Source organism: Pseudonaja textilis, chromosome Z, assembly GCF_049901715.1.
Source record: "Pseudonaja textilis isolate UNSWEBS1 chromosome Z, rPseTex1.2, whole genome shotgun sequence".
NCBI lineage: Eukaryota > Metazoa > Chordata > Lepidosauria > Squamata > Elapidae > Pseudonaja > Pseudonaja textilis.
Window position 1 is genome coordinate 96,292,096 of NC_142008.1, and position 15,171 is coordinate 96,307,266.

Here is a 15,171-nt window from a genome sequence, read left to right on the forward strand (position 1 = left end):
GTAAATAAATACAAGCAATTGAATATTTGTTTTAAAGATGCTAAGATGAGGCTGGCCACCCTCAGCATTAGTCAATGGTTTACACATAAACAAACCAGGGTCATGTGTTTATATATATGCTCCGGGGAAATAGTGTTTCTGAGAAGGGCACATCTCAGTTCTCAGTTCTAAAATGAGGGAGCCAGATCTCAAGCTCGGCTGAAAGTTGAGTTGGTGACTACCAAGCTCCTAGCTCAATTTTCAGAAGTATAGATCTTACAGTGATTATATATTAGTGAGGAAAATATGAGCCACACATATAAAAGTCATCTCTTTAATTATTTTCCAAGACTTAAATATTAATCATAGTATTGAGAAGAAGGTAGAAGTTGGCAGGGCGGGAGAGGGGATGTCAGATCAATAATGCATTCTACCAGGGTCACTAACTTCTATAAGATATATAATCATTTTACATGGTTATTTTTGGTCATTTTGCCAACTAATAGAACATAAAATTACATTACAATTATTCCTATTTTGCAGATAGGAAAAGCAAGGCACAGCAGGAAATGACTTGTTCAAAGTATACAGACACCCTAAAAGACAGAGCAATGTTCCCCTCTCACCGTGAGCTTCCTTGCCCTCCTGGGTCGTCCCTGGCATTTCTGCCAGGCCATCATTGCTCCAGCACGCCGCCATCGTCTCTCCCAACATTCAGCATCATTGTTCCGCAAACTTGTCAGCCAGATGCAGCGGGGTTCCGGCAAACTACAATCTACTCCGACAGCTTGCTCAAAATGCCATCCATTCCCTGTTTGTGCCACACTCCACACTGCTTTGCTTACCACTGAAATGCCCCGTTGTGATGAGGCAGGAAAGTGTGGGGATCTCTGTTGCCTGCCACTACAGGGAGTTGGATCTCCCCGGCTTCTACCTTCTTCTACCATTCCAGTCTGAAGCAAAGAAAAATTCTGATCCAGAAGCAACAATATCAAAAGGAACAGAACCAGATGATCAGAGCAAACTTGGAGGCTTCAATAGCTTTTTTTCCCAAAAGCCAGGTTGTTCTGGTTTCATTGAAATTCTCTGGTCAATAAAACACAGCTTTCTCCCCTTACTGTTCTAAGCTTCAGCATAAAGCCTGTTTGCTCGTATGTTTCTCTTCTCTCCTATTCAAAAAGTTGTTCTCGCTGTCTCAAGTCTTTTGTCTTGCATATCAAACGTTGATTTCCAAGTCCAGGCACGCAAGGTATCTGTACGCATATACACTCAAATGAATATGTCAACTGGCCTTGGAATAACACGTTCCCCTTCCTAGAGAAGGTGGAAACAGAGAGGGAAAAGCCCCTAGGGCTGCACACACAAAGCTAATTGCAAGGGGAGAAGTGGAAGAGGAGGAGGAAGAGGCGTCAGCGGCAATAGCATAGCAAAATCTACCCGATGAGAATGAGATGGATGCAAATCAGAGAGGCTGGGTTGGGACTTGACAACTAGAAAGGCAGAAAGAGAATAGAGCTTTACTCCTTCACACAGACAGTCCTGCAGCTGCTCTGAACTATCAGACCATCTCTGCCCCACCCCACCTCTCAGTGACCCAGCCCACTCCAGCTGACACCCTCTCAGCGCAGAGGGTGAGCTGGCCTACTGGAGGAGGGAGGGGGGGGAGGGGAGAAGGGAAAGAGTTAAATGCATTTTGCTACAGTTACACTCTCTTTACAGTTACACTCTCTTGCATTTCTCCCAAATAAGAGAATGTACACACACGATTTCCTTTCTTCTTAAACTTATTTGAAAAGAGCTGGAAGACTTAAAAAGGATCTAATTTTGTTTCAGTTAAAAAATTATGCTGTGCGAACATTAGGGAGACTCAAGATAGTATCCTTATTTCATAAGTAATCTTGCATCATATGTGACCTATGCTAAACATAAAGATGTTTTATATATATAATTCCTAAAAAGAACGCCAAAGAAAGAAGGAAGTGTTGAACTAGAATATTTTAGATTCTACAATATATGATGGATTTTATGTTTATTCACATGATGTCATCAGCAAAGTTTTGACTTCTTCCTTATGATTATCTGATATATCAAACAATTTAGATCAGGCTGAGGAAAGCCTGGCTAGAGAATTTGGGGAGTTAAAGTTCATGCATCTCAAAGATCGCCAATATTGAGAAACTGATCTATTATCTAGTAATTCAGCTTGTATATTTGGTCCAGACTGACTATAAATTTACTTAACATAAGCCGCTTTCAACACCTATTTAATATAAAGAACAGTGAGAGTCTTCTAAAACATGCCTTACTTCAAAGAGGATGTGACATAGATCTCGGATCCCATCAAGACCAGAAAATATCCAGAATTAGAACCAACTATTAATGTTAAAAACCGGAGCATGTAATTATTCAATGAAGTACCTGGATGAATGTTCCTGCTTAATTATATGATCCCTCTTTCCAGATAACTCTTTTCACAAGCTGTCATGTGCTGTAACCTATTGCCTTGTCCACAATCTTTTTTCTTTCTAGATCTTTTTCACTTATCTTACTATCATATCTACTTTTCATCCTCTCTTTCTCAACTAACATTCCATTCATTCAATTCTGATTCTATCCCACTTTCCACATACATACCAGGAAAACAGAATAGAATAGAATTTAATTTTAGCTATGGCAAGAGTGAAGCAAAGGATATTCTGAAGTATGCATAAAACATACTACCCATTCCAACGATAATGAAGTTGCTTCTATATTTTAAGAGAAGATGATAATGAATGTTACAGAAAGTATGGAGAATTCTGGAAACAAAATGGTGGGGATAATTTTACTTGTCCCCATATGTGATGTCCTCCCTCACTTCTCATATTTCAGCAAACCCACCAAAAAAAAAGCACTTAGTGTGGTCTATACGGTCAAGTCCATGCAGAGACAGATAGAAAGACAAACTTGTTTGCACTGGTGGAAAGCATGGGAGAATAGTAGGAGATTAGTGAGTACTTCACCACAAGAATTCTGGGAGTTACTATACCAACCAATGAGCTATGGTGTCATACCTAGTATATAGTATTCATATATTATTGGCATAACCAGTTTAGAAAGCAGTAGATGAATCACACAAACCAGAAGTTATTCCTAAGTATGCAAAGGAGGCATTTAAATATTACTGTGGGTTGACTGGCTATTTAGCTGTTTTCTTCAGCAACCACATTGCTATAACATCCACATCAGCACTTATATTGCAAGTATGGAATCCACCCCCCCCCAACAATAACTTGCAGTATCTCAAGTTCAATCATCTTCAAAAGGATTGTCCTAAGTTCTCTCTATTTGGGCTGCTATAAGGTGAGAGAAAGCTAGGAATTCTAACTCTTGGATCTGTTTGCTTCAGACTTTTCATGGCTTATTTTAAGTAACTAATGATTTTCAGTTACTTGAAATCTTCACATCATTGTGCTTTTCTAAATCACTGTTATCCATCCTCAAGACTCCAAAAATGGAGCAGGCTGAAAGCTCTAAATAAACTGTTATAATGTTCACAATATTAAAAGGGCTCAATGTTTTTGAGAATTATTATTATTATCCACACTATTGTCTTCCCCATATATTACATTTATAATTTAAACTATATGTGATATGATGGGGGAAAGTAAGATGAATGGGCAAGAGTATTTCATTCTATGTTCCAAGGATTTGCAGATCGGTATCCTCTTTCCAGAACACATCTAGCAACCAAAAAGTTAAACAGATTAAAAAGATTCTTCAAATGAAGGAAATAGTTTGCTCTTGGGGTGAATATTCTGGATATAGAAAAGCATACAGTAACCTTCTCTCCTTCAAAAAGGTTGATTCTAGAGGGTCACATGCAAGTGCTACTGAAAACAGTCTCATTACTGGGGGGGGGGTTAGTTCATTCAGTGCACCCATTTCAGTCCTTCTGCAATATCAGCACCCCTGGGGGTGCTATTCTGAAGAGAACAAAGAAACTGTGGTGCTGCTGGCAGCCACAATTCTATGGAAGCAATCTTGTTTAATGAGCCGGAATTAGTTGCCTGTGTGTTTGGGATGGGAGTGGGGGAAAGGATGGCATACGTCTAATACCAATTCAGCTTTGTTGATCCCCTCAGTTCTGGAGATGAGAAACCTGGAAGCTGGAAGGAGATAGCATTAAGAAAGCTCTTTTCATTTAAGTCTTAATTTGATTCTGTGATTTTAGTCACAGAATCTTTTTTTAACAATTCTTTTTTGAAACATGGAAACAGACAATAAAAGAAGAGAGCTGCCCTCTGAACACATGCATAGGCCTCTTACTAAACAGACTTAACATGGGGGAGGGAATTGGAGTGGAGTGGAGCGATTTAGGGATATTCTTCTTTCCTACATGCAGTCAAAGCGTATATATTTTCTTCCAAACCAAATTCTATTTAAAAGATAAAATGTATGCTGGAAACAAAAGCAAGCTGGAAACAAAAGCATAGTCTTGATTGTCTGATGTTCCATATTTTTCATTAATGAACATCTTCATCTTTTGAAACCTAAGGAAAAGCAAGACTAACAGCTGAACTAGCATTTGATTTGTTGCTATTGCTGGAATGCATGTCTGCCATTTCAGATGTGAAGCTGGATTTCCACAGCTAAGGGACCACCGTGATCCTTTTCTCTAATATTATATCTGTCTTTGCTATGAATAATTGGAGCCAGTTTCATATGTCTCATTGTACTGACTCCCAGGACCAAAGTGTAAGAAAGGCCTATAATTTTCTTGTTGTTGTTGTAATTAAATTACTGCATGTGTATTGATTCAAAAATATATACAATAATTCATAAAAATAGACCAGTCATATAGTCTTATACTGCAGCTAGGAGTCTGAGATTAAATATGGGAGTTGTGGCAGAATTGAATATATGCTTAGTACATACTTAGTCTACATACTAAGACTTCAACATTTCCAGCTCTTACAACATAATGAATCAATGCTGCCACATTTTAATCCTGAAAGAAAAAATTGACTGGAATAGAGATTGGAAGGACAACTTCACAGCAAATAAAATAAAACGAATGCTTTTTTTCATTAATATCAAGGTTGTTACATATCCAGGGTCTGCAAGCATGTGTTGGAGAATTAGAATCAGGAATAGAAATTTGTCTTGCTGAGAATTCTAAACTTTTTACTGCCATGAATTTTTTTCCAGAAGTAAAAGGATGAGCAATAGCCGATCTGGTGTAATGAGTAAGACACCAGGCTAGCCATCAGGTGACCATGAGTTCTAGTCTCACCTGAGGCACAAAGCCAACTGGGTCTCCTTGAGCCAGTCTTGCTCTCTCAATCCTAGGACAGAGGCAATGGCAAACTACTATAAAAATCTTGGAATGAAACCAACAGGAACTTGTCCAGGCAGTCATCAGGAATCAATACTGACTCAAAGGATTTTTAAAAAAACACTAAAAATATTCAAGAGACAATGAAGCTTCATTTCAGAAAAAAAAACAGAAAAAGAAATCAAAAGAAGTAAGAACCTTTAGCCAAAGAACCACTGTGAATTAACCTGAAAATACACTTGGCGAAAATGTATAAAACACTGTTTGTTCAGTAAGGAAGTAGGAAAAGCAGAATCAGTTCAGCCAGCTAAATCAGTATATGTGCAGGAAGCCATGTCACTAAAGACCACAGGCTGTTCCTTCAACCACATATACTTTGGGTGGGATCAAGGGGACAGAGGGGAGACAGAGAAGCATTCCAGCTATTCTAAGCATTTGCAGAAGTATGTTGAAGGAAAGAGGGGGGAAAGGAAGGAAGGAAGGAAAGATATATGAATGTGTCTGGAAGCATGCCAAACATTATTGAGATAGCAACTCTTATACCATGCATTTCTTTTTGTGTGTGTGTTTTTTATTTTTCTCCACTTGCCCTTCTTTCCGAAAAAAACAAAACAGCCTTTTTGATAAAACCCACTTCTCAAGTTCCCATATATTCATATGCCCATCTATCAGAAATGATGTAGGGTCTCCTGCTTGGGAGGGGGGTTGGACTAGATGACCTACAAGATCCCTTCAATTCTGTTAATCTGTTGAAGAGGGTATATATACATAAATGACCGAAGTAAGAGCTTTAATGCTTAATTCCCATTCTACTCATAAAAATCAATCTGTATGTAGAGCTGTAATACTAAGAATAAATTATATTAAATGCAAAGGGACTTTCTGCTGTGTGGGCAGGCCTAGGGTTGTTTGGTAAGTCATGCTAAATGCCAATGCATCATCTTGCCAATTAAATTAGTATTAAAAGTTGCATTCCTATATGAATCTGCATTTATACCTAGAAACTTAACAGTTGGTGGTATCTATGTACTGTATGTAAAAGCATAATGTGTAAGACCAGAATCTGAGAGGCGTTAAGGCAAAGAAGAGAAATAACTCAGTGCCAGCTCCAGATGGCATTATGCTCAGATGTCCTAGGATAGCCCCCCACCTCCGTCATCACCCTCTATAGGAAGGATCCATTTTGTTCACCCACACACCACTGTACATTTCATTATCCTTTTCTTTTGGGTCCAATCTGCATCACTTCCAAAAAGGAAAGAGAATGAGCCTCTTTTCTCTTGCTTTATGAGGAGTTTAGATATTTAGACTGCAATGATCCATAAATAATCCATAAATCACACAAACTGAATTTTCTGAAAAAATATATAAGGGATTACCCATTAAAAAAATACAGCTTACACAGTCAGAGACTTCACAAGAAATCACAGAATTGGAAAGGATTTTAAAAGTTATCTAATCCAATTGCCTGCCTTGGGTAGGAAAATTCATACCATTCCTACCCAATCTTTTACTCAAAATCTCTAGTAAAGTTTCCTCTAGGAAGATGAGCAAGATTTCAGTGAACCTTTTACCGGGGTGGGGTATGTATGGGTAACATTGCATAGCAACATTGGCATAAGCATTTGTGATACTAGTCCTAGCCAGTCTTCTTTCAGTCCCAACTGACAACACAGAGTAACACTGGTGCTTCCCAGATGTCCTTTAACATTTTTGAAGAGCACATGAGAATAAAATTGCTAAGAAGGTTAGACACGAAGTTATGAGCTGGAGATTTCTTTACAGGTATCTCCTCATCAGAAGCTCATTAGCTGACTAGAGGTAGGCACAGCAGTTACAAGACAGGATAGGCCCTCAGAAGGCCAATGGTTCTACTATACCAACAGCCAAGGAACGCCGTTTGGTACCTACCTTACAGTTGTTACAGGGAAAACTAGGAAGAGAGGGGCAGGATGTATGCTTTTCCCATAATTAACACAGAAGGGATTATTCACATAGAATTATATTGTAAACTGACATGACTTCCCTGAGGTTGTCCAATTCAATTTATCAACTCATTCTGCCAAATAGGTAGACCTAGAGTGCCAGTTATTTGTCTCTTTCCATTGTTTATTACCTTACATCACTTTAGAGAAAAGTACCTGTTTGAGTTAATTTTCCCTAAGGGCTTGGAGAGGGAGGAAAAAAATAATTAGCTGCTAAGAAGAGATCAGATAATAATACATATAAAAGAGAAAACAGGACAGCAGCTCTGTGATATCCTCCAGCTTTTTCTGCCTTTTAGGTGGTATTCACTTTTTTCCCTCCAGCTACTTCCTAAAATTTGTCTTCCTGCTATTTTATGCACACATATATACCTACTGCTTCTGGAGAAATGTGAAAAACAGATAAAGCAAAATTAAATAATCCTTTTACTTGTTCCTTATTTTTCCTACTCCAATGCTTTTAGATTGGCTTTTTACTGGAGTGATAAACTATTGCTCGATTATTCCACTTCAGTTTGCTTGTTTTTGAGTCATATAACTGGACTTTCATTCCCTTTTGAAATTTCTCCATATAGAACAGATGTCAAATAGGCAAATGGCAACATTTGCACTCATTTCTGACATGCAAGTTATTTACATGTTGATAAATAAGATGAGCTCTTGTTTCAGTGAACTCTTAAACATGCACATATATTCTCTCACAAAATAATCACTTCTGATGTTCTCATAGAACCAGGTAGGACTACCACAGTGGTTTCCCACACAAAGCCCAACCTGCTGTCACAAACAAACCTTGTAAACATTTCCTGCCACCTCTTTCCTGACCTTCCACTTCACAGCTATTTTTCAACCACAAACTCCTCCCATGGCCCCATTTTCAAGATTCCCTTTCCTGATGGCACAAGCAAAATCACAGCTTTGTGCCCAGTTTAGATTCGCCCCCATTCACATTTTCTCACATGTTTCAACAAGCCCAAGTTACAGAGCCCGAGGAACAAGACCAGGCTTTCTGCCTCAGCACAGCTGCGGGTGCTGACATAACAGGCCAGAGAGGGAGGGAAAACAGGCTTTGTTTCCCAACTGCCCAACAAGACTATTTAGAGAAAGGCAGCCACCTCACCCAGCCTTCAAGTCTTTTTCCACTTCAAAACCTGTACACTAGCACTCACTCTGAAGATCTAATTGAAAATTTACTAGATAAACATTTACCTTGATTTATTTATTTAGAGTAAGAATAGGGGACCCAAGTTCCCCTATGAGCAAGAAGCAAAAATATGTGAAATGTATCCATATTTATAGTATTATGATTATATGAATATTTGCACCATTATCCTTCCATACCAAAAAAAACCCACCCCACTCCTAATAATATATATGGAGCAAGTGCAATAAAAGCTGTAACTAAGCAGACATAAATGCAAACATTCAAATTAAATAAATGCATTTATGAATGAGCTCCAACAACAGGCACCTCAGAAAGCCTTTTTGGAATTTTTCCATTCATGTCAATATTGTATGAGTTTTTATGAATGGGTGATATTTAAGAGTGATATTTAATTTTTCTGTCCATATGTACAAACTGAGAGAACATTCTCAGAAAGCTCCCATTCACTATACTACATTGAAGAGAACTAAGTTTCTTGTGAAGATAAAATTGATGGAAGAAAATGTATGTTTGATGCCTTGATTGATATTTTGTATGCCTAGAAGAAAAGGTAAGCCAGAAATATATCACAATATATTATTTCATATAGTAAAGATTATGTCAAAACATAACTGTGATCTTTACTTTATGATGCATTATATCATAAACATAATAAAGATCAAAACATGGGAAAACTCCAACTGCTTGTATTCTGTCCCTAACTTGCTATATTTAGTCCTGGATGGTAGACACAATAAATATTCAAACATAGGCACCCATCATGTCATTACACGATGTATATAACATAGTAAGATGGCTACGAGCAGCCTATTTACTGTAATCTGCTGCGGCCATTTCTTAAGGCCACTACAGCTGATCAAGTAACAATGGAGAGTCTCAGTAATCAGGAAAGGAAACAAAACTGCTAGACATCACCTCCATTTTGCAGCAGAGCAAAGCCCAATATAGTACACCGATGTAATCAAAGCATATCTGGCATAACTTCTTTGCTGGTTAGTTATGCAATTTTTAATTCTGTGCCATTGTTAGCATTTTCATTTGTTTAATCTCCATTCCTTTCTGAACCTAAGAGCACTGGCATTTATAATGAATCCATCCTCTTGTTCTAAAATGATGAGAAATTATGAAGAAAAATCCAGCTCTTGCCCACAGCAGAGATCTCCATCCATTGGAAGAAATGGGGGGAGACAAAGGGAGATTGCAATCAGAAGACCCTGATCAACCTCCCCACCTCCACATGCATGCCAAATATAATTCTGCAAACTCAGTGCCAATGTTCATCACACAGCTGCTTTCCAGCTAGACAAGCTCCTATGCCATGCTGCATATTAGTCAATGTATGCATATCTGGTGTTGCGTTGAATCAGACAAACTGCAGGAGACAGAAGGGTGTGAGGTGAGATTTAAGGTGTGGTGAATTAGCAGACTTCATTTTGATTCAGGACTTACTTCAGGCTAAGTCAGGAAACTTGCTTTCAATGCAAGAGAGCTCAGACCTAGATTGAAAAGAAAAACTGCTTTCAAAGCACATGCAGAATGCCTTCCCTCATTACTGATTAACCTGCTTCTCATCTTACACAAAAGAAAAAGGACGGTTCATAAATAAGAGCCTAAAGTCCAATGTCTTGCATTTTAAAATCAATTGACACATTCATTTTCTAGTCAATTTCCTTTTTCTCCTACAGTATTTTATTTTGAAATTTAATTTTTCCAAAAGATAAAGTTAAAATAATAATCTTTATTAGCTATGCCTTGCAAAATCCGGGCGGAATAGACCACTAAATATGGGAACAGAAAGTTGGAAATTGATTTTCTTGCACTGATTTTACCAGGACATATTATTAGAGAAATTAACCAAAATAATTAATATTTCATTTAAAACACCTCACCTCCCAATTTAGAATGCCCACATCTTATTCTGTTAATTAAAAGTAGCAAAAAATAAACACTGAAAAACTGGGAATCTCTCCCAACTATATTAGTCCCCAACAACTGAAAGAAGAAAAAGGTCAGGCAGTGTTCATCAGGGCAAATTCTACATGCAGGAACACCAGAGCAGCTGGACTCCTTCCAACATATTTGGGAGTTTTGCACAGGAGTGCCCTAAATAGATAGTCATGCTGAGAGAAAGCAGAGATGTCCCAGAATGCAACTGCAACTTCACGCCATTCTTTATCATTTTCACAAACACATATAGTTCTTTCAGGAGCTACCCCATGGATTACAGGGACCTCTGCTGACTTAACAGAGCAAATACTAGAAAGGGTGAAGAAAAGGAAACTTCAGGAACCATGTAAACCAATTCAGATGATGCTGGTAAATGTGTTGGTTCTTTATCTGTCACTCAACCTCCACAAACCTAAAAGTGTTTCTCTTTTGTATTCTGTTTATTCTTCACAAAATGACAGTTTTGCTTTGATTGTTTACCCTGTTTCCAGAAAACATCTCTAATTTGGAGACTGAATTTTACCTGAGGATGAGCAATTGAATGCCTGCTCTTCATAGAATTCCAATCTTATAAGCCAATACCAGTGACCAAATTAGCCAGAAAGAGCTGTTTTACAGATCAGGCACTAAAACGTGTTACAGCCCAATAAATTATTAGAACTATTCTGCAAATTTATTTTTGTGTTATACTAGCAGTATAAAGCCTCTGAGTTAGCTAATAGTATTTCCTGTTCATGTTTCTACAACGTGATGGGGCCCTTTGATCTGGAAGAGGGTAGGTAAGGCTTGGGAGAGGATGGAGTCTTGTTGGGGGAAAGGGTAGGTAATAAAACAGAGACAATGAGCACAGGGACATATGGCAGGAAATGGAGGGACAAAGAGGTTAGTCTCAAGAAAGATACACTCTTCAGGGCTATTGCATGCCAGCTATTTGTTCTCTGCCTTAGGGCTTCATCTTTGGAGATTCACTGACTCCAGATTCTGGCAGTTGCTATTGCTACTTAATACAAACTCAGTCACTCATTATGAATGGGAGGACTGACTTGGCTGTCACCTTCTCAGAAATGGGCCCATCTGGATTTCATATTTGGCACCAGCCATTAATTCAAAACAGAAGCTTGCAGCTATTCAAGAAACTCTGGTGGCTATGGCTTCTAGTAGACAGGAAATGAGGATGATGCATCTATCCTGGACCTTTTTGATCATTCAGTGCCTTTCAATACCATTGATCAGGGGTCTCCAAATGTGGTGACTTAAAAGACTTTTAGATTTCAACTTCCAGAATTCCTTACCAGCCATGCTGACTGGGGAATTCTGGAAGTTGAAATCCACAAATCTTAAAGTTGCTAAGTTTGGAGATCCCTGTCATCGATCATAATATCCTTCTAGATTGGCTTAAGAGGTTGGCAGTGGGAGACATAGTTTTACAAGGATTTTCTCTGAAGTCAATTCCATTTGTTAAAGAGGGATAGATCCAGCCTTAGAACCCTTCATTCAGGGTGTTCCCTAGTCCTATTTATCATATATATGAGGCCACAGGATGGGGTCATTTATCATCATGAGGTCAAGTATCATGAGTATGCTGAAATACTCAATTGCAATCTCTGTTCCTGGATGACTACATAAATACGATCAAGGTTCTTTTTCACTGCCTTGAAGCTGCAGGCAATTTGAGCAGGCAGGAGGCTTTGGCTCAATGTTGGTAAGATCAAGTGGTTGATTTTAGGTTCAGCTGTCTCTCACCATAATCTGGAAATTTTCCATTCATTTCTGGACAGAAAACATTCCTCACCCCAACAAAACTGATATGGAATCTGGGCAAGGGAAGACTCCTGCATGAAGGATAGATAGCAGCTGTTTCCAGGATTTGTCTTGTGCACCAAATCCACCCATTCCTGGATCGGGAGGTTCTGCTTATAGTCATTCATATTTCAGTGACCTCCTGGTCAGACAGTGATCAGTAATGTTCATGCAGATCAAGCTGCTTTGGGGGAACCTGCAGCTGGCCCAGAATTCATAAATGCCTGAAATTATGGGAACATCACAGTACAACCTTTTAATAGCATTTCTTTATAGGCTGACTGGCTTCTGTCACCCCTTTAAAGTAGGACAAGTCAGGAAACAGGCATTGCATGAACTGTTGGAACTCAACTTGTTATAGGATAAAACAATTTGAAAGTTTGGCAGAGTTGCTCTCTTCCTCTTATTCGTGACCAATCAAGCTGGGGCAGTCTTGAGTTTCTTTATCATCCCCTCCTGGCTTTCTAGGCTAAATTCATCTTCTCCTAATGACTACTGTATACGTTTTTCAAGGCTCTCTCTATTTCTCTACGGCAGGGGTATCAAACTTGCATTGTCATGGCGGCACCATGTAACATATCGGGACTTTTTTCCCCTGCAAGTTTGACAGCCTGAAAGTTTGACAGCCCTTACAGTTTCCAGTTTCTGCATGCAATTCAGGATGTTGGTTTCCATCTATAAGGCACTGCATAACACAGAGCCAGGTTACCTTAGGGTCTATCTATTTCCAATGGTTTCTACTCATCTCACCACATGTTCCAATCCTGCAAAACAATGTCATCTAAGTCCAAAGCCTTCTCTGTAATGAAACATGTACTATAGAACATTCTCCCACCTGAGAGTCAGATAGCACAGACTCTTCCAGAAGGTCTTATTTCTTGAGACCTTGGAATAAGAAGTTAACTAAGACCAAGATGTACATATTACAATACATTATAGGAGAAATTTGCTAGGCATCTCAGTGGACTAGTGCTGCACTATGTTGTTTTTATAATTAATTTGTGTATTTTGCACTAATTTGTGTATTTGAACAGAATCACCAGCTTTAAATGGGCAACCTTCTAAATTAATAATTCAATTAATAATCTAAAGCAAGTAGCATAAATTGAAAAAAACATTTTTAGATACATCCTAGATACAGATTATAGATACAGATTCAAAAACATCCTAGATACAGACTCAAAAATTTAGGGGCTGACAAAGGATTGTCACTCTTTAATTAGGGTAACCATACATGGGCTGCAAAATCTTCCATCCAAGTCCTATCAGGATCAGCTTCATTTAGTTAGTTTAGATCAATCTACATTGTCTGGATGCTGTCATGGATAATCCAGAGAAGAATAGTAGCAACCTACTGAAGTACCTGGGTGCATTCATTCATTGCTGTTGAGATCAATAACTAACTTTCTAACTTTCCACTCATAGTATGTGGTTTTTGTAGTCATTATCATATTTAAAACTCAGTACAGTATGAACCCCGCCAATTCTACCTTATTCTAGGAGCCATGACAAAGCAAACTGTGATTTCACATCTAATATGAACGTTGTTGGAAAAGGCAAACACAGTTGGATTACTACAATTGGATGGCAAGTGGATTGTTGCAAAGAATCTGAGTTTTCCATATTGTCTTCCTGCCATCCAACAGTTATCTGAACTTTTGCAGCCGTGTTCTTTGACACTAGTAAATATATATGTGGTAAATAGTTCTAAAATCCTTTGGGAAGCATATAACTCCAGAAAATTTAATGAGTGATTTCAGTGAATCGAGCTGCTCCATAATTAGTCAAGCCTAACATAATAATAAAAAATAAGTTTTTAAAGAATAAACTCTTTATGGATGGAGGCAATTGCCTTGTTTTCTGCAGCCAGAGTGGGGCTCCATCCAAAGAAAGGTTCACTTAAAATGATCTGATGGATTGATATTTCGTTAACACAATAAAACAAATTCATGAATATTTAGTCCTAGGAATTCTTTCAGTATTTTGATTTCTATACAAACCATTTAATTGACCAATGGTAACATTGAAACAGCACACAATAGGAAGGTGTGATGAGGATGGGAGGGATAACTTAAAAAAAAAATCCCTTCACTTTCTGGGCCTCCCAAAAACCCTGAATGTAGCCTTTGATTTCTTCCTATTTAAAAGATTCTACCTATTTTAAATCATTCAGTCCTGTCAGGGGTTGGAGAAGTGATGCATTGGAGGGTTGGGTGTTCAACACTCCCTGATGCTGGATAGCTCAGCCATTATTGGCATGAGGGAGGGAAGAGAAAGGTCTTTTGTTTTCTCAGTCATTTGGCAAAACAATCCATTTCTGGCATTCCCTCTTTCAAAAAGCAGCTGACTGGAATGGAGTAGAGCGAGGAAAGAAATTGCTAATTTCTTGTCCAGTCTGAAATGTACTTTAATGGACCACTTCATTTCTTTTTATTTTACTTGTGGGATTCTTGACAAGAACATGGAAACATTATGGACATGGCCTCTCCTTCTCTTTATCTTCCTTGCCTTTTGAAAATGAATATCTTGGATCTTGCAACTGTCTCCTTATGAAGCACATGCTGGAAAGAGGGATCAAATCAACACCGAGTGTGCATATTTTGGAGGGGAGGGGGGAGAGGGAAAAAGTGAAGTGCCAAGGCAAGGCAATGATGAGAAATCACAGAAATATTCAAGAAATGTAGAAACGTTAGAGAAACTCACAGGTGGCAGAACAATTTACCTTTTCAGCATATTTGGTGAGGCTTGCAGATTAGCTCCCAAAGATATTACTGCATTCTTGAAGATCCTTCATGCCTGTTTAGGTGATACAAGATGCCACCTCCACCCACCAAGATACAGTAAACAACAGTTATGCTTTGGTACTTGCAGAATGTAACCAACATACCTACAATTAAACACCTCAAGAAAGACATAAATGAGAAAAAGAATAAAATTGACAAGGCCCAATGTCTAAAACTTGCTTTGGACAAAATATT

At 38.4% G+C, this 15,171-nt stretch overlaps 1 protein-coding gene across 1 annotated transcript in view; it reads right to left on the minus strand.

Annotated features, from left to right (window-relative positions):
* ARHGAP23 (Rho GTPase activating protein 23) overlaps positions 1-1,478 on the minus strand; it is a 129,037-nt gene extending 127,559 nt beyond the window's left edge. The window contains 1 exon segment of the mRNA XM_026710871.2: positions 606-1,478. Within this exon segment, the coding sequence (XP_026566656.2) occupies positions 606-926 (321 nt within the window). The 5' untranslated portion in view covers positions 927-1,478.
* Between the last annotated feature and the right edge of the window lie 13,693 nt (positions 1,479-15,171).